Source organism: Capricornis sumatraensis, chromosome 1 (genome assembly GCF_032405125.1).
Source record: "Capricornis sumatraensis isolate serow.1 chromosome 1, serow.2, whole genome shotgun sequence".
NCBI lineage: Eukaryota > Metazoa > Chordata > Mammalia > Artiodactyla > Bovidae > Capricornis > Capricornis sumatraensis.
Genome location: NC_091069.1, coordinates 219,644,698 through 219,668,329, shown reverse-complemented (window position 1 = coordinate 219,668,329; position 23,632 = coordinate 219,644,698). Strand labels below are relative to the sequence as shown.

General features: G+C 42.3%; 1 protein-coding gene across 1 annotated transcript in view; it reads left to right on the top strand.

The window, feature by feature from the left end:
- Positions 1 to 985: 985 nt before the first annotated feature.
- Positions 986 to 23,632, top strand: part of ARHGEF26 (Rho guanine nucleotide exchange factor 26) — a 141,217-nt gene continuing 118,570 nt past the window's right edge. The window contains exons 1-3 of the mRNA XM_068977057.1: positions 986 to 2,065; positions 3,760 to 3,799; positions 7,306 to 7,451. Of these exons, the coding sequence (XP_068833158.1) occupies positions 986 to 2,065; positions 3,760 to 3,799; positions 7,306 to 7,451 (1,266 nt within the window). The remainder of the gene's footprint in view (positions 2,066 to 3,759; positions 3,800 to 7,305; positions 7,452 to 23,632) is intronic.

Sequence of the window (23,632 nt, the reverse complement as noted above, 5' to 3'; positions counted from 1 at the left end):
TTAAGACCACCCGAATACTGAGAGGCGCCTGGTTTTCCGCGTTCAGAGCTACGAATTCCAGCTTCACGCACCTTACTATGCTCGGCATTCCGAGCTTCTACCAGGGAGATCCCCTGGGGGCCCAGGACTTCGCAAATTACATTCTGGCAGGGCTCCTACGTTTGTTCCCACGCTGTGCTCCGGGCAACAGCCTTGCGCGCCTGCAGCTCCCACGCCGCTCCCTCCCCGCATCTCGTGGCCGGGAACCTGGAGCTCGGCACACAGCCCAGGTGCGCTTGAGTTTTTTAACGAGAGACCAGGGCGGGAAGGCAGCGGCTCCCAGAAGGCAGCGACTGAGGCGGGCCGGGGCGTGGCCAATGCCGTAGGCGGGATCAAGCTTGGGGGCGGAGCCGACGCTGGGTCGGCTGCTGAGCTCTCCAGAGCTCCCGCTGCAGAGATTCGGTCCGGGACCCGGGCCACCCACTGGGCGGGGGTGCTCGTCGGCCCTGGGCTCTACAAAGCCCTGAAGGTAAATCCGCCTGGGAGACGGGCTGCTGGAGCTCTAGGGGACCTACGGCGGGGGCAGGCCGCTGGATGGCGGCGGAGGGGAGCGTCCCGCGACGAGTTTCCCAAGAAAGCTGAACTCGTCTTAAGTTTCTTGTGCATCAGTTTGCACCGGCGATTTGGTGGCGGTCTGTTTCTGTGCGGGTGGTCTTGGGCCGCGAGAGAGGCGCGGAGGTGATTGGATTAATTCGCCTGGGCGCGACCCAGGTTTCTGTACTGGACCCCTCGCCGCGGTGGGCGCAGTTTTTGCCCCAGAAAGGGTGGGTAATTGAACGCAGTTGTGTCCCTCGGCAGCCGGGTGATCCCCGGGCTCAGAGCGCGCGCGTCTGCAAGGCGTGCCTAGTAGTCCGGAGGCCAAGCTCCATGACTTCTTTCCTCTTTAGGCAAGACTGACTAGGTGTTGTCCCCCACCCCCCCGGGGGCTGACCCCTGAGGCTCCGCTATGAACACCGAGAGCGAAGTGGATTTTTCCAGCAACAGCTTAACCCCTTTGTGGCGGAGGCGTTCAACCCCTCAGCCCCAGCTCCTGGGCCGGAGCAAGCCGAGGCCCCAGTCCTATCAGAGCCCCAGCGGGTTGCTGATCACGGATTTCCCGGTGGAGGACCTAGAGACGCTCCCTGCGGCGCAGACTCTGGCCGAAGTGCCCGGCGCCTCAGACGGCAGGACGGTCCAGAGGAGCCCCCTGCTTATATGCGCCCATCCGAGGGCGGTGACCAATGGGAGGACCGTCTCCCAGGAGTACAGGGCTGTCTCTCCTCGGCTTCGACGGTCCAAGTCACCCCAAGTCCCCAGAGTGGCGTCGGGCGGCTCCCCCAAGTCCCCAGCGAACGGCACAGTGACCAAGCCCGCGCCTCAGCAGCTGCACCCCCCGCGGACTCCTCGAGCGCCGCCCCTCTGCAGCCCCGAGGGGGACAAGACCGGATTCCCCACCAGCCCCCTGCCTTCTCCGGCTGCAAATGGGCTTTCCCCTAATATCTCCTCCCAAGGCGCCGGTTCGCTCTCCGGCAACATGGCTAAGGACCCTGAGCGAGGAACCTCGAGACTCTCTCCTTCGCTCCCCAAAAGGTCTTTGGAACAAAAACTACCGCTCCAAAGGCTGCCCTCACCGGAGAACGAACTCCTGGAGAATCCTTCAGTGGTTTTGAGCACAAACAGCCCCGCCGCCCTCAAAGTGGGAAAACAGCAGATCATTCCGAAGAGCTTGGCCTCGGAAATTAAAATAAGTAAATCCAACAATCTGAACGTGGAACCTCACAAGAGACTGCTCAAGGTGCGCAGCATGGTGGAGGGCCTTGGGGCCCCCCTGGGCCCAGCAGAGGACGAGGGCGAGGCGGAGCACGACTTGGACAGCCCGGGGTCTCTGCGGAGAGGCTTGCGGTCCACCTCCTATCGCAGGGCGGTGGTCAGTGGCGTTGATTTTGATAGTCCTGGAACCTCGAAGAAGAAGAACAGGATGTCCCAGCCGGTTCTGAAAGCAGTGATGGAAGACAAGGAGAAGTTTTCCAGCCTGGGAAGGATAAAGGTAAAAGTGGGCAAGAGTATCGCACGTTAGGCAGTCATTAAGCCGCCAGTGAAGATGTTTGGGGTGGGGAGGAGGGGCACAGAGGGAACCAAAGGTTATTGTTCTTTTTTAATTTTATTGTTTGTTGATCAGACCCCTGCACATCTATCTCTTGGCCATTTTATTGCTAGTAGACACAGCCCAGGGTAATGCAGTTTTATGGGAGGAACTGAAACTCTTATCACTGTATTCATTTTCTAAGTTCGGCAAAATGTGGGGGACAAGTGGGAGAAAAAACCCAGCAAGTTACGTATTGGTGGAGTGAATTTTGAACACTTTTAATACAGGTAGCTGCAAAGGGGGTGGCAGACAGGCGTGGGTCTGCACTCTTGATTATGTGGTCATGCCAGTGTGGTGCTTGTTTAGAAGTGTCAGTTACTGATTGCTGATTCACCACAGCTGATACAGGAAAACACTGATTTCCTTTCAGCCGGTTGATTAAGTACTTACATTAGTGACTTAATTACTGAAATATTTTTCCTTTCTGTAATGATCACATACTAAATACCATCCAGGTAAAATGTGAATCTTAAAAGTTAATTGCCAGAATCACAAAAGACATAGTTTGTCATCTTTATTTCTGGCTTCTTTCACCTGGCTTCTTTCAGTGGCTTTGGTTGCATCTCATTCCCATTTTGTGCCTGCTTAACCCTTGAGTGCGTGCATTTAACAAGTTTGTAGCTTGAAACTTCAGGTTGGAGTGAATGGTGTGGCGTTGCTCCCAGATAAAGACCTAGGAGTTGCACTCCTTAAAATATTACCAAATATGACATAAAGAAATAGGGAAGACTAGGGAAGGAGATTTTGGAGAGTGCATGTGCTGCCTTCTCCAGACACAAGACAGATCTCAGTAATAGGGCAGAAATTCATTTTGGCAGCCACATCTTTTCCTGATTAATCAGAAAGCTGGAACCAGTCTATATAAATGTCACATATGTAATACACAAGTGAGCCTGTTTTATTTTAGATCCTATGGCCTTAAATTACATAACATTTTATGTGTATTTTTTTCCCCCTCCAACTTTGCAAGTTTAACAAATTTCAATTTAACGGTGGTGGTGAATCATGAGTGAGCTTCCCTGATGGCTCAGATGGTAAAGAATCTGCCTGCAATGCAGGAGACCTGGGTTCAGTCCCTGGGTTGGGAAGATCCCCTGGAGAAGGGAATGTCTTCTCAACTCCAGTATTCTTGCCTGGAAAGTCCCATGAACAGAGGAGCCTGGAGGGCTACAGCTCATGGGGTCACAAAGAATAGGACATGACTGAGGGACTAAGCAAACTAATTTCTAAGTAAAGAAATTACATAATATTTTTTGTGCTCCCCCAACCACCCCCGGCTCCAACTCTGCAAGTATAGCAGAGTTCAATTTAACAGTGATGGTGAATCATCAGTAATAAGCTAAAAACTATTGGTCATTTGAGGATTCTCAAGCTGTATTGGCTGAGCATGGGGGATATTGTACATTTTATTTCATCTTTTTAGTGAGTGGTAGTAGTCATATGACTGCTCCAGGGATCATCTGTGCATGCTGTTGGAAATCTAATGAATGTGACCACCAAAAAGTACTTTTTATTTAAATAGCTGTATTTTCTGTTTGGCTCATTCATACATAGTTTGCTTTGCTTTTCCTCTTTTTCCTTTTCTTGTTTCTTAGAAAAAAATGCTGAAAGGACAAGGAACATTTGATGGGGAAGGTAAGCATTTGATTTTCCAGACTTTTATTGCTGTTTCAATGTGGAATATCAATTATAAGTTGAAATCCAACGAAGTAACAAAAACACAAGATGAGAAAAATGTACAACTTCTCAAATTATACAGCACAAAGCTCTGCACTAAGCTAAATTTTCATCCAGTAATACCAGCAGTGAATAAAATTAATAGCATTCTTTGTAAGCCGATGACTTTGTCAGACCAGTGTTCTGGGATTTTTAATTCTCCTCTACTCTGGCTCCATCCCCACCTCCCTCAAAAAAATGAAGAAAGATTAAGGATAAACTCTAGCTCTTCAATTTAAAATTCTGAAGTTTTGGCATGTAGATCTTACGTCCATATTTCCTTAGGTCATATTTCCTTTGACTTAATGTTCTTATCCCCATATTTCTACATTTTAATATATTAATATGGTTTCATAACCAAATTTCAATTTGGAGGAAATCGAACTTGCTTCATTAACAGAACCCTATTGCTAAGAGTTTTGACCTCATATAGTGTGTTTATGAAGGATCGCGGAAACAAAAGCAGCTTTCACCAGGTGTTCAGACCCTAATCAGATTAGGGGACTTTGTGTAAATGGATCCAGTGTCAATGGACCAGAAGAGTTTGTAGAGCTGGGGGAGTGTGGTGGAGGTAAGGGTAGTTACTTCCTGTCATTCTTTGAAATGTTAAGATTTTCCTGCCTTTAAAAGAACAGTGAAGAAGGGTATGCCTCTCTTTAAGTAAATCAAAGGTAAAACCACCCAGAGTTGTATCAACTTGGCTGATTACAAAACATTTCCCCATATCATTTTTATAAAAATCAGTTTCCATTTAATGATTTACATATGACCAGTTTATAAAAATGTATTTATTGTATCCATCTTAGAAAAATGTTTTCTATGGAGAAGAAACCCAGATATAGTATTTTTGCTGGCTGGGTTAAAGTCATCGTCCAGATTTTATAACCGAGGAATCTGGAATCTAAGAGGCTTAGTACCTTATCCACTGTCACACAGCCAGGACCAGGACAGACAACTGGTTCTCACACACTTTGCTTTCTCTTGTACCCTCTTATAACTGTGAAGTGACCTGAGCATCTATCTAATATCAATCATGAGAGATGTTTTGCATCTTCTGGAATTTGGCATTAGTTTTGGGACCTTTGCTTCAAATAGTTAAAAATGTTGAGCTTTTTTGAAGTCTGAGGACAGACCTTCATTATAACTAGTTTTATGCTGTTTGCTTTTACGAGGAGCTGTTTCTGTGTACCCTCTCTTCTCTTCTTGAATATGATGACCTAGACATCCTTTTTCACATATATGTACATGAGGAATGCAGGAGTCTCAGCAGTTGATGACTAACAAGAATGTACGTCAGGAAGCTGTGTGGTTGAGTGGTAGGATCCTGTGATATTGGAACCAGAGACCTGAGTTTCTGTTCTGCTGCTTCACTCATCAGTTGAGTGACCTTAAACAAGCCTCTCAACTTCACTGAGCCTGTTTTATCCTGTGTAGAATGAAGCTAATAATTGCCTACGTTGTTGTGAGATGAATGAGACATCATATCAACAATGTCCGAATGTATTTTATGTCATACATTAAGTACTTTAAAGGGTTCTACAGAGCTCTATACCCTTACACTCTGCTTTCATATGCAGACCAATCAAAGAACAGTAAAATCTTGCATGAACTCTCAGTATTTAGTGATGATGCGTACAGAACATGCCATAGTTGATGAGAAATGAGGCAGATGTTTGCTGGCCTCAGTAGATAGGGAAAGCATTTCAAACTCAGTATGTTCCAAAACCAAACTCATAATCTTTCCTCTAAAGCTGAATCTCTTCTGGAGTTCCCTTCTTCCACTTCAGTTGTGGGACTTAACAGAACTAGAAAATATCCTGACCACCACAGCCAGTCTGACCCCTGTATCCAGTCCAACCCCCTCAAGTCTCCACTGCTTTTCACTGACCACTTCAAGAGCATCCTAATTAGTTCCTTAATTAGTCAATGTTTTCCTATTCCAATCTAAAAATGTCTTTCAGTGGATTTTCATTGCAGTCAGGATAAAATATAACCTTTACAGTATGAAAGAAACTCTGGCTTTTGGGCTCAGGATAAAACCCAGTTCTTTAACAGACTGCAAAACTCTGTCTGGTTTGAACTGCCTGGCTCTTCTCCCTAAACTCACCTTACACCCTTTGTCTGATTGACACCTACACTGCAGTTCATAACCTCTTTTATTCTTCTAAGGTAATTTATTTCCTCTTGCTTTTGGAGGTGGTTTTTCCTGTAGCTCTGTGGTTTCTCAGCTTTCAGATCTTAAGATTTTCTTCATTAACACTTCTCTGACCCCCAGACTAAATCATGTCCTGCTGACAGTCTGTTCTCAGAGCACTTGTGTATAAATCTTTTGATTTGTAGATAACGTGTTTGTGCCAGATCATGGTGTCCTCAACCTTAAAATGACTTGCTGTCTTACTTAGAGTAAAAAAACAAAAGTCCTTTCAATGGCATTGAGGCAAGACCCTATATGGTCAGCCCTCTATTCATCCCAACCCCCATCTCCTATACTTCCTCCCCTCCCTTAACTTATTCCAGCCACACAGGCCTCCTTGCCGATCGTTGTACATATTGTAAGACACACCAAGCAGACTCCTGCCCCAGGGCCTTTGTACTTGCTGATGTCTCTGTTTGCTGATGTCTCTGTTGTTGCCAGTTGTATAGATGGTTTCTTTCCTTACCCTCTTTTAGATCTTTGCTTCAATGTCACCTCTATGAGGCCTTCCTAAACTACCCTGTTTAAAATCTACGTATCACCCTTTCTCTGTTTCATTTTTCGCCATGTTACTTTTCAGCATATGCCATATTATAAAAGTTGCTTGTTAATTTATTGTCATTCTTTCATCACTCTGATGTCAGCTCCTTGAAGAATGAGATTTGTCTCTTTTTTTGTTGTTGTTCTTTGTTGTATCCCCAGCACCTAGCATTTACTGGCTTCTAGTAGACATTTTCTAAGTACCAGTTGAATGAATTCATGAATGACTGACTTTTACTATATTTCTCATTAAATTTTTGGCTCATGAGGGCACGGAAAGTGTCTTTTATTTTCTATTTACTCCCAGCCCTTGGCACATTGTAGATGTACGATAAGTGTTTGTTAAATCAAAAAATAAAAGGGTGTAAATTCAATTTAACCTAAAAAGCAATAATGTAATAGACATGACCTTCATGAGTGGTGGACAGAGTCATGGAAACTTTGCTTCAGTTGGCATTTCATGTACAGGCACTTCCTGTCCTCTGCAGATGAATGGGGGATAGAGCTGTATGAGTAAGAAAATAAATTTTTGATCATGACTCTTCATGAAGAAATCCATTTATCTCTTTATTAAACTGGAGGCCAAACATCATATAAATACTGGATATTTCTTTAGAACAAGTAGCAACATGATGGGGGGGGTGACAATTAGTGATGTGTAGGGTTTGGTTCTTTTTTTTTTTTTTTGCAGAAAATGCTGTCCTGTATCAGAACTACAAAGAAAAGGCCCTTGACATCGACTCTGATGAGGAGTCAGAGCCGAAAGAACAGAAATCTGATGAAAAAATTGTGATTCACCACAAGCCTCTGAGGTCCACGTGGAGCCAGCTCACTGCAGTGAGTGTGTACCTTCTGTTTTTCTATCTGTGAGAGTGAAGAGACCAAATTGTGGAAATTATACCTGGTTGTGGTTTTAATTTTTTTCTACCAGTGATCCTGTAACCCTAAGGAGAAAGATTCATCCTTTTATATTGTGAAATATTTCTTGAAACACTGCAGTGAGAAAGTGAACTTTGACAATTCTGATCAGGAAAATTTATCATGTTTTTATAAAATAAAGTGCTTTAAGACTGATGTACTAGGGACTCTGGAAACTCTTCTTGCTCGGTATATTTCTTGTTTTTTTTTTTTTATATAGTGTGTATGTAGTGGTAGCTTAATATATCTATATTAAGGGATGGCTTAATATCTCTTAATATATCTAAACTGTGTCATAATTATGACTGTGTATGCATATGTTTGGGGGCTTCCTTGGTGGCTCAGTGGTAAAAAATGAACCTGCCAATGCAGGAGGCTCAGATTCCATCCCTGATCCAGGAAGATCCCTTGGAGAAGGAAATGGCAATCCACTCCAGTATTCTTGCCTGAAAAATCCCCATGGACAGAGGAGCCTGGTGGGTTACAGTCCTTTGGGGTCATAAAGAGTTGGACATGACTTAGCGACTGAATGACAATAATATATATGTATGTATGATGTTTGTATGTATAGTACCTACATAAAACAGGGAATGTGTTACGCTTCTTCCTTGGAAATTTCATTTGATAGAGACACATTTATATTTTCTTGAAACTGGTTAATGAATGGCATTCTGTCCTGTCTCTACGTGTGCATCTTTTGTGGGCCAGTGTCTGATACTTATTTTTGTATTGATGAGTAAATTCTCCTCTCTGCATCAAACCACTTTAGTTTTTAGCCATAATTTTTTTTCCTCCTGGCTTAACAGTGTCACAGTGTGATGCTTAGTTTACATGATGTGAGTTTGGGTACAGCATTTGCAGGTAGGAAAGAGTTCCCATAACTGGCTTGGCTTGTGGGAATGTTGTGTGAAAAACAAGCCAGGGCACCTCTGTGAGTCCTTCAGCAATATGGAAGCAGAAGTGATTCTCGCTTAAGCCGAAATGAGCATAGTTCAGAATCAGGACTCTCACATACTTGGGGAACCCGTCGGCGTAAGTGAAGAAGCACTTGTAAACTTGACCATGGAAATGCATGTGTGGTGATTATGGAGATGACATCTGGCTCAGGTTATTCCTCCCCTCTCTGCACTGTATTGGAATTCAGAATTCAAGAAACCAAACATTTTCTTCTGTCTCCCTCCTACCGCCTAATTTTGTGCTAAGGGGAAATTATGTATTTTCAGCATCACACCACGGAGTGACATCCTTAGTGTTACACCACAGATTAAAATGCCCATGGGGAGGCAGGCCAAGTAGTGTTATAAGTGGTGCTGGTGAGTGTGGGTGATGGGGAGTGGCGGAAAATGTGATCCACAGGCCTTGTATAAGTTGAACAGCTGCCACTTAGTTCAAACCAGTTCAGTGTGGCAATATTTTCTGATCTTTAGAAAAGAGAATACAAAAAGTCAGACTTTTGAGTTTGAGCAAACTCTGGGAGATATTGAAGGACAGGGAAGTCTGGTGTGCTGCAGTCCATGGGGTCCCAGAGTTGGACACAACTCAGTGAGTGAACAACAACAGCAAAATCCTGTTAGTTTGTTTTCTTTAATGTTTGTTTATTTGACTGTGCCAGGTCTTACTTGCGGCACATGATCTTCAATATTTGCTGCAGCATGCAGGATCTTTAGTTGCGGCATGTGGGTTCTAGCTCTCTGACCAGGTATCAAAGTCCAGCTCCTGCATGTGGAGTGTAGAATCTTAGCCATTGGACCACCAGGGAAGTCCCTTCAAGTATCATCCTCATTTAAGTTTTAAAAAATGTTTCATAAGCCCAAGACTATCTCTGGGCCAGTAGTTGCTCAGTCGTGTCCAACTCTTTGCGACCCCATGGACTGGATGTGGCCCACCAGGCTTCTCTATCCATTGGATTCTCCAGGCAAGAGTACTGGAGTGAGTTGCCCTGCCCTCTTCCAGGGGATCTTCCTGACCCAGGGGTCATACCTGTGTCTCTTATGTTCCTGCATTGGCAGGCAGATTTTTTTACCACTAGTGCCACCTGGGAGGCCCCCACACAGGCCAGTTCAGTTCAGTCACTCAGTCGTATCTGAGTCTTTTTGATCCCATGGACTGTAGCACGCTAGGCTTCCCTGTCTATCACCAACTCCCGGAGCTTACTCAAACTCATGTCCATCAAGTTGATGATGCCATCCAACCATCTCATCCTCTGTCATCCCCTTCTCCTCCTGCCTTCAATCTGTCCCAACATCCGGGTCTTTTCCAGTGATTCAGTTCTTTGCAGCAGGTGGTTAAAGTATTGGAGTATTAACTTCAGCATCACTCCTTCCAATGAATATGCAGGACTGATTTCCTTCAGAATGGACTGGTTGGATCTCCTTGCAGTCCAAGGGACTCTCAAGAGACTCCTCCAACACCACAGTTTAAAAGCATCAATTCTTCAGTGCTCAACTTTCTTTATAGTCCAACTCTCACATCCATAAATGACTACTGGAAAAACCAAAACTTTGACTAGATGGACCTTTGTTGGCAACATAACAGGCCAAGTTGACTCTAAATGACTGTCATTCTGTTGTTGGTATAGCCCATTTTGTAGGGGATTCTCGAGAAGAAAACTGAATTTTTTGAGTTCTCTCTAGGGCAGCAGCTGTATTTGTTAGCCCAGGCCTAAATCTTGCTGTTGATCTCTGAATGCTCAACAAAAACATGTACTTCTGTCACTTACACACTTCTCCAACTTAGCTTTAGTACTGAAAGCCAGGCTGCCATATTTATGCTTCCTGGAGTTTGGCTTTCATTTAGATGAACATATGGAAATTTAAATAACACTTTGTATCTTTCAAACTTTCAATACTTCACATATGCGCATTCATTTTATTTGGCAAAGGTTCAATGTACTGTTGTGCCTTTTGTTAACAAAATTGATATTAGAAGACTATCTGCTGATAAAATGTAGATTCTGACTTCAGAACTGTGTTATCTTGGATTTGAATGTTCCCAGGGCTTGTGTGTATTTATTGTGTTGCTTGGCAATTACATTTAACCAAAGCATCATGATTGGACTTTGCTCTTTGCATCACTTGGGCACCAGCCTGCATTTTCTTTGGCCCTTCTGTGCCTCTGTTTCACTTTTAAACACTTTAAGTTTTTTGTTTTTTTTTTTTTAATTCAAGCTTGGGGCTTCTCTGGTGGCTCAGTGTAAAAAATCCACCTGCCAATGCAAGAAATGTGAGTTTGATTCCTGGTCTGGAAAGATCCCCTGGAGAAGGAAATGGCAACTCACTCTAGCATTCTTGCCTGGGAAATCTCATGGACAGAGGAGCCTGGCAGGCTATAGTCCCTGGGGTTGCAAAGAGTCAGACACAACTTAGCAACTGAACAACAACTACTTCAAGCATGCAGAAAAATTATCTGTAAATAATATTTCATTATATAGCTCAGAGAAATACAGATTTTTAAAATAAAAAATAATCAAAATTGCTACAATTAAACATTCAGAAAGGAATTCTTAATACCATCCAATGCCCAGTCAATATTCACATTTTCTCAATTTTCATATTTTTTTAAAGATTTATTTGAATGGGAATCTGCATAAGATCATACATTGTGATTACTTAATCATATTTCTTAAGTTGTTTCATCTGTAATGTACCCTCTGAAACCATGTAATTCAAATTGGGCCTTGAACCTATAGTCCAGGACTTGACCCTAGCCAAATCCCAGATCTGGAACTTGAACTCATGGTCTTTTAACTGAGATCATGCCTGGTCTCAGGATTTATTGAAGTTCTCGTTGTCTTGTGGCAGAAGGAATTCAGTAAGAGACAGAGTGATAGGTAAGACGTGGATTTATTTAGAAAGAAACACACTCCACAGACAGTGTGGGCCAACTCGAAAGGCAAGAGGGCAAGCGTGCAGATAAACTAACATGTGAGTTTGTGTAATAGATCTCCAGGTACCTGCCACACAAGTACTAGCTTGAACAGATGTTAACGTTTTGATATTCAGGCCTCTGGTTTTTAAGGCAGATCCTGTTAACCATCCTTCTCTCCAGTCCTTTTCTCCTTCCGGCCTCCCCAGGTGTCATTACTGTTCTGAAGTTCTATTCTGTCCTTCCCACATGGGTTTCCTGTCCACTAATAAGTGGCAGTCCACTTTGGCTTTTTTAAAAACTGGATACTTTTAACAACAAAAAGCAGCCATTACTTTTTAAAAATTCTAGTAGTTAGTAAATATCCAGGTTGTAGTTAGGACCCTAAAGAAAAGAGGCTTTGTGGATTTTGAAAAATGTCAGGATATTTTCCATAAGCAGTCAGCACCTCCATTATCTTCGTCTGATATTGTGCCCTGATTTCTTCTTGTAAAGGGGCTACAGTGTTTAAGGCAGGTTTTGAAGCACTTCGACTTTTTGTATTTTTTTGCATCATCTTTCCATGCTTAATTTTTAATAATACCAAATAAATAAGATCGTCCCCTTCCAGTCTTTAACACAAAACTCTTCTCTGAGTGAGACCTTGATTCCAGATAGGGAGTAGAACAAAGGGTTTTCTGGCAAAGGGGTTAGCTTTCTATTTGGATCTATCTTGACTTTCTACTTGGGAGGGGATGCTTATGAGCACACCTGTGTGCTAGCTGCTGTTGATTGTCCTATGCTGTGAAAACCTCTTATCTCTGTTGCCAACTCCTGACTGCCTTCTGAGATGACGCAACTTTTCTTATCAGTTAACTGTAAGAAGCATCCAGTGTGTGGCAGACTTTAAAAGAGCAGCAATTTGCAGTCACTTCTGCTTGTTTTGTAAGGTGTTGAAACCTTCAGTCTGTGTGTAATTTGTCTTAGTGCATTTGTTTATGATGCGTCTCCTTCAGTTTCATTGGACAGCCACACAGTCAAGAGGTGGTTCTCCGTGTAAGGTGTTGCGACAGGTTTAACTGGAGTGTTGTAGTCACCTAGGAATGAGTAAGAGAGGCATTTAATTGGGCCTCAACATAGTAGAGAAAGTTTAGGCTGCCGCAAGCTTCCCTAATTGGATTACAGTGACTTGGTGAATGTGTGTAGCAATGTGGCTTTGTTGACAGGTCCCCCCCACATAGAAGTGTAGTATTCTCCAGTGTCAGGAACACAACCTGGGCTCCTTAATGTCATCAGATGGTGCCAGACTTACTTTTCCTTTACTTGATTGTAGGAAGAATATAGGATTTCTTCATTCCAGGAAACATAACTTTTTGCTGCTCTTTGAGCTTCCCTCATGGCTCACATGGTGAAGTGTCTGCCTATAGTGTGGGAGACCTGGATTCAATCCTTGGGTCAGGAAGATCTCCTGGAGAAGGAAATGGCAATGTGCTCCAGTATTTTTGGCTGGAAAATCTCATGGACGGAGGAACCTGTTAGGCTACAGTCCATGGTGTTGCAAAGGGTCAGACACAACTGAGTGACTTCACTTTCACTTCAGGTCTTGGGGAACACTGATGTATGCAAAATAACTTAAATGATCGTGGTTTTTAGGTTTTTCTTGGTTTGAAATGAAATTTGAGGTTTCAATTTGAAAAACTAATTTTCTGTCCTCTGGAGATCTGTGCCCAGAGACAAAGGAACCTGCCATCCACAGGTGATTTACCCTACAACTCACCTAAACTGGCACTGTGGGGACTAAGACCACAGTGCTTGGATTTCTGGGCTTGTGGATTTGAAGAAAAATATTGATTGTGTTACTGGTATGTGATAGAACACTATGTACCTGTAGCAGTTAGTGCCAGGTGCATAGCAGAGAGCTTCAGGTTTTTAATAAGTTTTATCCTTTCATAGGATCCCGGAAGGCTTTACAATATTACAGAAAATAAAAAATAAACCTTGCCTGGAGTCTTTTTGCCTTTTGTCATAACTCGACCCTTCCCCCATCAGGTACTATGCGTTAGATTGAAAAAATGACAGTTGCGAAACTAGTATTTGTTAAGTTTGGTGACAGTCCCAAAGCCACACTTGCCAGCTGAGCCCTGACCCCATTTGTTTGCCATAGGGTGTTTGTGTAATTCCCATAGCCTTGACATGCCAGGTACCTTTGACAAGGGTGTTCAGGCTCCAGAGGCAAGAACAAGCACACAGGCAAACACTCTACTTGGGTTCAGTACCGAATGCAGTCACCAGATACATGCCTCGTATAGTCACCCTCTTACTGGACTATTCCTTTGGGCTTGGTGACAGGCGGCTTCTCAGTAATCCTACTCGCTTTGCATATTTTTTCAGTGTGCTCAGAAATTTTAAACACTTTATTCTGGAACTGGTTCGGTATGTGTTCTGTGAGGTATGTCCTCGGCTGTCCCTAGTGTGGCCAACTAGGTTCATAACTGGAATTAGGACTTTGATCTCTTGAGAACTGGACTTAGCTCCTAAGACACACATAGTTTGCTCTGGATGATTTTCTGGAACTGCCAAACAAGAAAGGATGATTTGAAAACTGGCTATTTGATTATAAGTATAATTTCATTATACTTATAAAACACTTTGGAGTCTTAGCAGTTCCATCTGGTGGGACTTATTCTTTTAGAATTTATACCATGTTTATTGTAAAAGACAGACTGTTTTCTACTGAAAATCAGAGCTCAGCAGATGCAATAAACCTGAATATCCTTCTGTTTGCAGAAATGCTTAAAGTATTTAGAGGTCACTGAAAATTTCATCGTTTCCCCTTACATTTTCACACTTGTCTGAATTAATTTTCAGTTGTTCAGTGACTTGCTGCTTAAAATAATCTCTTCAGTCATAGAATTTTCCATTTACATTTTTGCAACACAGCAGCCTCATAAATTTTTTTTTACCTTAAATGGTAATTAATGTCTTTTATCATATCTATCTTTTATGTTTAAAAAAATAGAAAAAAAATTCTCATTTTTCACATCTGGCTTACTTTCAGTACTCACCATGTAAACAGTCAGGGCTTTAGGTGTGTACTGGTGCAAGCTTGTAAGTTGGACAGTAGGTCTGGAGTGTTTGTATCTTTATAAACAGAATTGGAGGTCTACATGGGCATGACCTGAGACCCCCAGCAGAGATCCTGGTCCAGCCAAGAGGGCTGGAGCTGGGGTCTGCTTAGTCTGAGGCAAGGACAGAGCTCTGTTACTCTCTTGCCATTTGAGTACAATTAAATTAAGGTATTCCCTTAACATTTTTGAAAGCTAATTTTGACTATATAAGCAATACTTAACACATTCTCCATGAAAAAAAAATTAAACCATTTCAGATAAGACCAAAGTCTCTCTTGATCATATCTGCAATCTCAGTCTCTTTCCCTTTCTCTCTAGGCAATGCTCTTCTCAATTTGATAACACTCCTTTCAAAATCCATGTATATACCTGTAAGGAGGAAAAAATAAAGATTACCTGCATTTACATAAATAATATACTGTGCAGCTATTGTTGCTGTTGTTTAGTCACTAAATTGTGTCTGACTCTTTGCGACCCCATGGACTATGGCCCACCAGGCTCCTCTGTCCATGGGGTTTTACTGGCAAGAATATTGGAGTGGGTTGCCATTTACTACTCCAGGGGATCTTCCCAACCCAGAGATCAAACCCATGTCTCTCAAGTCTCCTGTGTTGGCAGATGGGTTCTTTACCACTGAGTCACCGAGGAAGCCTGTGCAGATATTAAAACTTGCTCTTTTCCTGAACAATGTGTCTTAATTATTTCATGTCTATACATGATGATTTTCAGTGTTCTTTCTAGTCTCTGTTTGTTAGTCTGTGGGATGGATGTGTACTTTGTCATCTTTCTTTTCTAGAGCTGTCATCTGCTTTGAGAATCTGACAAAAGCTATGAGCCACAGACCTTCTCTTTAGAAAAATGTACACACATGTATATGTTTGAAGTGTGTTTATAATTTTTTTTTTTTCAGTTCCAGTTTGGGAGTGTTTTTTCTTTTATCTCCAAATACTGGGGACACATCAGTATAGCTCAGTGCATTTCATGTTCATATCACTATTAGAAATGGCATTTTTTCTCAATTATAGTGATGGTGGAACTTGAACTATATAACCCTTTCTGGAAATATATAGAGATTGAGAATAAAAATAAATATTCTGGTTGGAGCTTAGTAAGGGCAAATGAGTGCACTAATTTATGTGCCAATATTTATGTTATTGATTCTCTGGGGAGAACAATGGGTTGTGAAAATATGGGTGTATATGCCTGAGGCCCCAAGGGGAGGTAGGGGGCAGAAGAAACAGGTGCTCCAAGAAAAGTGGGAGGACATAAGCACAAGGGAATTTTATTTTGGTTGGCATAAGTACAAAAGGAGATGTTTCAACTGAAAACCTTGACCTGGGACCCACACAAAGAGGGTCTTATTTCATTTAACAGAACATTGATGAGAGAGAGGTTGATCAAGGATTCCTTCATTCCCCTATTCTTTATGGAGGGCCCTATGGCAACCCACTCCAGTACTCTTGTCTGGAAAATCCCATGGATGGAAGAGCCTGGTAGGCTACAGTCCATGGGGTTGCAAAGAGTCAGACATGACTGAGCAACTTCACCTATTCTAGACACTGGTGATGGAGTACAAACAGACCCCACTCTGCTTTCATGTCCTTGCAGACCCCCTAACTGGTAAGACAGACACCAAATAATCCCGTAAATACATGCAGAATTGCTGTGTGACTGCCATAAAGACTGTGCTTGTGCTGCTCTGAGATCCTATGGGGAAGGGCATCTGTTTGGGCACATTGCTGTCAGTCAAGGGAAGGTGGCAAAGAAGGTGACGAGAGCTGCCATCTGATCAGCTACCAGATAAATGTCAGGTCAGATTTGTTGTTGGAGGGGGTGGGTGCAGGGTGGAGGAGTCCCAGGCAGGGAGACATCACGTACACAGACCCTTTGAGGTGATAGAGGGTCAGGGGATTTGAGATCAAGTCAGTGTATCTGGAGCTTCTTGATCTCCTTGTGAGTCCTGCTCATTCTTCCAGTCACTAACTGTTGGGAGTCCCAAGGCTCCATCTTTGGGGCTCCTCCCTGATCTACACTCCCAGGTTGATTGCTTCTAGTCTGGTGGCTTTAAATACATCATCTGCCTCTGATGATCTCCAGGTTTCTATCTCTAGACTGGACCTTGCCTTGAGCGTCAGACAAGGATCTCCAACTTCATTTCTGATATCTAGCCAGCATCTCAAAGTTAACCTGTCCAAAAGTTGACTTCTAATCACTCCCTTCTCTCCCACCCAAATCAGCTTCTCTCACAATCTCTTTTTCTCAGCAGATAATGACTCCATTTTCCAGTCTTGAAGATCAAAACCCGTGAAGCCATTCCTCACACTTCTCTGTCTCCCATAACCTACTTCCAATCTGGTGCAGAGCCTGTTGCCTGTACCTTCAGAATAGAGCTGCTTTGCTGCTGCCATTCTGTCAACATGGAGGGGCATTGTCCCCTGTGCTTCCCAGCTCAGCTCCCTGCATCTGCCTCTGTGCCTATTGGTCTCTTCTCCATACAGCAGCGATATAGTTATATTGTTGATTTGTGATCCTGTTACAGTGTACTAAGATATCATGTTTTTTTCTGAAGTGTTAGGTGATTTCTTAATTCCACTCAAAGTAAAGACCAAGCCTTGCAGAGGCCAGTGAGACTGTGTGTTCTGGCCCCTGGTTACTCTTCTGAACTCCTCTCTTGCTTCTGTCTTGCTTGTTGCTCAGTTATACTGATGTTCCTCCAGTGCGAGGTTCACTCTGCCTCAGGACCTTTGCACTTGCTGTCTCTGCAGCTTACACATGACTCTTTCACTACCACCTCCTTAACTTTTCTTATCCTCTTCCTGACACTTACCCCTCTAACATACTATGTGATTTATTTTTCTTGTTAATTATCCATATTTTCTCACTGAGATAAAAACTGCATGAAGGCAGATTGTTGTCTGTTATATTCTCTATTATATCACTAGCACATGAAACAGTGCCTGAATTACAGTAGGCTTGCAGTAAATCTGTGATAAATTTATGAGTGAATGAATGAAGGCAAAACCTAATCCCATAAGTAACAATAACAGAAAGCTACCCAGCAGTTAAAATAGCCAGAAAGTTTCCTATTTAGGGACTATGTGGAGGCTGTTTTTAATTTTTATTTGAAAAGAAAAGTTCTTGACATTTGCTTGGCTATATCCTGGATTTAATGAATGTCTTTGATGCATTAGGAAATTTGGTATGTTCATAGTTTAAAACTACCTATGTTAGGTGTTTGCACACTATGAAATCAAATTAAATTACAGCCTTGTCCTCCACTTGATAATTTCTTTTGGGGAGGTGGATGGGATGCATTTAAGAACAATAGGAGTCTGTAGGAATACAGTGTAATTAAGTAAAAGGAATGAAGGCTCGGTTACTTTTGCTTTACTTTTTTATGTATTATTTGCACTTAATCTCAGTTGTGGCTCTTTCGTTGAGGCTCGTGAACTCTAGTTGTGGTGTGCCAATTCAGTAGTTGTGGTGCTTGGGCTTAGTTTGCTCCACGGCATGAGGGATCTAAGTTCCCCGACCAGGAATTGAACCCATGTTCACTGCATCGCAAGGTGGATTCTTAACCGCTGGACCACCAGGGAAAGTCCCAGCTCAGTTGCTTGAGGAGTTCTGAATACCTATGGGGAAGGGCTCTATAGTACTAAGCTTGGGCTTATGGAAATTATCCATCAGATTCTTGTGTTTGCCCTCTTGACCTTAAGATGTCCCCTTGTGGTGTCTCTTCTCTTGGTCCAGTGACGGGGCCATTCATTCCACATCCACAGAGTGGTTTGTCTCCATGATGACTGAATAGAGGAATTGTCACCATTGAAATTACTACTGAGTCTGTAAATATGGAGCTAGTGCTTAAAAGTTTGTTGCTAAATTTGTTTGATTTATCCAGAATATGTAAAGCCTGTTGCTTTTCTGCATGATTAATCTGTACTCTTCTGTCTTAGGATCAATTTGGCATTTGTTACCTATATATCTCTTATTTGGGGGCATAAGGACTATATAGCCAGTGGACAGCTTCTGCAGAAGTTGCCAGTGAAAGGAAATTGCAGATTATTTTCCCCTTTGGTGTAGGAAATAAACTCTACTACTCATCTGACTGCAATAATAAAAATGGAACAGTTCCCATTTGGGGCAGCAGGAAACCCTGCTTCTGGTAGTGATATACAAAGGTTTATGGCTGCTGTCTGCTAAACTCATACTCATCTGGTCTCAGTGTGAGCAGGCAGTGTAGAGGCTGACTTGCACGGTGGCTGTAGCTCTGGAACACGTCACTGGATCATCATGATATTAATTTTTTTTACATGTAGGTGCAGTATTAACCCAGTATTTGCAGAGGATACTGTACTCTGGGGATGGGACTAGGTCATTTCATTCAGCTTATATCATCCTTGTGACAATACCATGAAGGTGACTGCTGTTTCTCCACCATATATTGAGGCAGCTGAAACTCTGAGATGCCAAATAGGGTTACTCTCCTACTGTTTTTCTTATGGTCTTGAGGTTACCTGGAGCAGAGCCTTTCAAGTTTGTCTAAATAACGGACGTGTACCTAGGGCCCTGAAAGAGCAGAAACCGCATTTCCATCAGGCAGGTACTTGGCCAATGATGTGACTTCATCTCAGAAGTAGTCTGTTGGTTGTCTTCTTCTTTTCCCTTTTTGCCTGGTCTGTCTGCTCTCTCATGGACGGAGGAGCCTGGGAGGCTGCAGTCCATCGGGTCGCTAGGAGTCGGACACGACTGAGCGACTTCACTTTCACTTTTCACTTTCATGCATTGGAGATGGAAATGGCAACCCACCCCAGTGTTCTTGCCTGGAGAATCCCAGGGACGGGGGAGCCTGGTGGGCTACCGTCTATGGGTTCACACAGAGTCGAACATGACTGAAGTGACTCAGCAGCAGCAGCAGCAACATAATGAGAAATACATTTTACTTATAACCTAGTATGTGTGTTCATGGGTGCGCGTGTCTGTGTATCTCAAACAAAAGCTTCACAAAGTGAAAGTTACTCTTAATACACACAGTGCACTATTGTATTTTCTGTCCTGTCCTTTCTGTTTTGTTTTTACCCTGATGTAGATGACAATCAGAAATTTGGGGGGTTTATTTTGCCATTCACTTAGTGATTATAAGTTTGTAGTTTCAAAATGCTAGTATCTGACTCCAAAATTCATATGTATTTTGCTGCATCGGGGTGAATGGGGCAAACAAAACAAACCTAAAGCCGGTACCTACTCTGTGGGAACTTAGAAGCTGGTTTAGGAGACAATAGAAATAAAAGGTCTATGTGATGTTTTTGAAAGAACTTAGGGCACAATGCAGAAATGAGTGACACAGATAGATGTCATAGAAAGTGGTAAAGGTCAGGAAAGTGCTCTCTAAAGATTATGACTAAATCTAGATGGGCTAGATGGGTGAAGAGTCAAAAATAAAAACAATAGAAGTATAAAATAATTGCTTGAATAATTGAATTAAAAATGAAACTTGAGATATAGGTAAATGAGAGAATATTGGTAATTCTATGCCTGTTTCTCAGATCTCCTCCATATAATAAGGTAATTCCTATCCAGTGGGATCATGGCATGCTTTGAACATTGCATGTAAAACATCAGTTCACTTTAGTACCCACTTTTCCAAAACCAGTTTTGCTCGTTTAGATTGTATTGAAAATCTAGGAAACTAACTTCAGTGTCAGTGTTGTTCTAAGGAATTTACTGTTTGGAGGTGATCATTCCTATCCATCTGCCACTTGACAAAAATAACAAGCAAGAACAGAATGGCAACAAAGATGTTGGCACCTCCTTTATAAACAGGTGTCCTTTTCTGCAAGAAGAGCCCCTCAGACCTGTTCTGCCTTCATCAGCCCCTTCCTGACTCATGCCTTCAACCATGTGTCATCAGCTTCATTGTCAGTTATGCACCTCTAACCCTGTCCTCCTCTGTTCACCCATCTGCGCACCTGCCTGTCATCACTCATTGTCAACACTGCCTCATAAGCCACTGCCTGGTTTGGGCTTGACCGAAACCTTTCTCATTGCTTGCCTTTATCTTAGCTACTTTTATCTGTGAATGGTTACCTCTCATGAGCTTTCCTGTGGGCAGCAACTAAGAAATGCAGGTATTGTTGGCATCTCTAAACAGTTCCATTTGCCTACCCTACTTGCTTTGTTTCTTTTTTTGAAGAAAGACTTTGAAACTTAGTTTTTATTAAAAGTGATGCTTTAATTTCAAAGCTAAGAGATGTTTATTAGTGAAAAATTAAAAAGTACCAATAGATAAAAAGAAGAAAATAAAAATTGTTTGAAATCCTTCCCATGTAGTCACTGTTGATATTTTGGCATATAACTTTTCAGACTCTTTTTTTTTCTTAATGTGTATTTAGAATTTTCCTCTTCCTTTAAGCAAAACTTAATAAAATAATATTGTCTTTTTGCTCATATTTTCCCTTTAATAATATTGTAAATATTTGCTTGTCATTAAACCTGCTGTTTCTTAACCCATTTTTTTCTCTTAACAACACTGTAAATGACTTTTCATGTCATTAAACTTTCTTCCATAACAACCTTTGTAGAGCCCATATTTATATTTCATCAAATAGGTAGATTTTTTTTTTTTTTAATGTTTGGTTCTTTTAACCAATTCCCCTTGGTTAGTCATTAGTTTGTTCTTAATATTCCAATTTAAAATTCAAAATTTAAATTAAGTTCTTTGAAATAGTCATTTTTAAATTACAAAGGTAATGCAAGTGCATTCACCTTATTACAAAACTGAACACAAGACTGAAAGTTGCTATGGTTTTACCACCATTCCCAACTCCCTCCACTGTTCACCATTATTAGTCTGGTCTCTTCCTCAGTATTTTATTAAATATTCCAATTTTTAAAACTGCTCACCTTTTATGAAATTATTTTATAGAATTGCCTTTTCCCCCTAAAACCAGTTTTCCTTTTTATCTTACTTCTGTGACATTAGCTTTTCATGTATGTCCTGATCTCATGTTCTCCCCTTGGTTGTTAGAAAAAGCAGAAGTGGGCTTCTCTGTCACTGGGGGATAGAGATTGAGTCCACCTGGGTCCAGGCTCAGTAGCTCACAGGGGAGTGAATGGTTTTGAAAGCCACAAGTCAAAGAGAGGAATTTGTGGAGATTCCACGGCTGTCAGGACTAATCAACAAGTTAAATTGCCAGGCACCCTGCCAACAGCTTAGCTGTCTCTGGGGCAAGAGCTGAGAATTCATTTGGGGATGCAGTTTCTGAGGTATCCTAGGGGAGGACCTTAGTTTAAAGGAAGGGTAGCTGCAAGTCACACATACCTCGAAGAAATTCAGAAGTGTGAGAAGGCAATGCACTGTGGTGGTAAAGAAATTAGTCCTTGTGGGCAGCAGGCACGCCTGAGTTGAATACCAGCTTGACCACTTATTAGGGCTCATGATGACTTAACTTTCCTGTGTCTCTGTTTTCTTATTTGTAAAATAGCAATAGTAATACCTTTCTTGCGGTATTGTTAGAAGATTTAGATGCATGGTGCCTGGTGCAAGAACAGTGCCTGGTGCATGGTAAGCATTGGATACATCAGTAGTTGGAGAAATACAAGAGGAACCAACCAGAACTCTGAATCAGATCTTGGCTAAATAAAGGATGCTGGTTTACAGGGGCTGGCTACAAAGTAACACATGTACTCTTGTCTCCTAAATTCTACAAAGCACTGCAGTTTACTTAAAGACCTTGCTGTTTGTGGTCTGTACTCTCTACCTCCTATCTGTGTTGAAGTAGCTGGGACTCAGTCAGGAATCCTGGCTCTGGCTATCCAGGGAGACACAGGCCATTGCAGGGTCAGAGCCCCGAGCCCTGCTTTGCCTTATCTGCGTTCGCCACGGTTTTAGCAGATCCGAGGTTACCTCTGGGGGGCTGGCAGGGCTTGCTGTTTCTTGAGATTCAAGAATTTTGGTGAGGATTACAGAATTTTCAGTTTTAAGTTTATAGAACTTATAGTTTTAAGATTATAGAATGTTACTGTTTTAGCAAAAGTAGATGAGAGAAGCACTCTGGTTTTTTGAGCAAACGATGAGATCCCCGGCATGTCACTGGAGATTCTTTTTAAATCAAGCACATGATTTTATTAAATGGGCCATTGTCTTCTACCTCTCATTATTCTAAAAAATAGTGATCTATGTACCTGTTTCTCCTTAAAAATATGGCACTGTCCCCATCTTGACCTCAGTTATCTCATCTTTGATCATCTGGATTTCTGGCCCTTGGTATGCAGCAGCTTGTGGCTTAGGTGGATAGTGTCTCAGTGATTTCTCAGTCGACGAGGTGGAGGCTACTTTCAGAAGACAGTTTCAGGCCCGTGGCAGATTTTTCATTTTAGGAACTTCAAGCATACTCTCAGAGAACTGCTGTTCCTGTGTTGTTGAAATGAAAGAACTCGTAACTCATTGGAAGTTCCAGGACTGTTCAATTTGTATTAAGTCTGTAGAAAACACCTAGGAGTGATTGTATCCCATGGTATAATTTTACTTTGCAATTCATTCTCTTCCCGCTTGAACTCTCCAGAATAGAAGCCCCATGAATCGCGAGTCACCAGGAGGCATGAATAAACCAGCTGGTTTTCAGCAAATGGATAACTTAAGTTTGAAGGTCTTAGCTCCAGTGGGTATTCAGTGGACATCAGTGCTTTATGGAGCCTGAGTGAACTTGGATTATAAATATCTGATCTCATTTTTAATTGACTACTTTTCTGAGTCTCTTTGGTCGGTCAGTCTTTTGCAGGCCTTCCTATTCTGGTTTCTTTGGCTGGTGGTTAAAAGAGAAAGAATGTGCACCCATCTTATCTATATAGAAACAATGTCAAGTCATAGAGGGCCTGAGGTCATATCCCTGTTTACCCCATAGAAAATGATCCGATCAGCCTAGAGACTGGGTTAATTCCTCTTGGCTCTGTACACAGTTACAGGGCAGGCTCTATCCTGTAGATAGGTTTAGTTATACACGGCAACCTCAGGATTCTTTTGGAGACTTAAGAGAACCCGGCTTTTACTACCTACCGTAGTCAGTGGCGTCAGAGGCCAAGGAACATTGCCTAGGTTTTCTTAAGACAGTTTTTCACAAGGTGAAATCACCT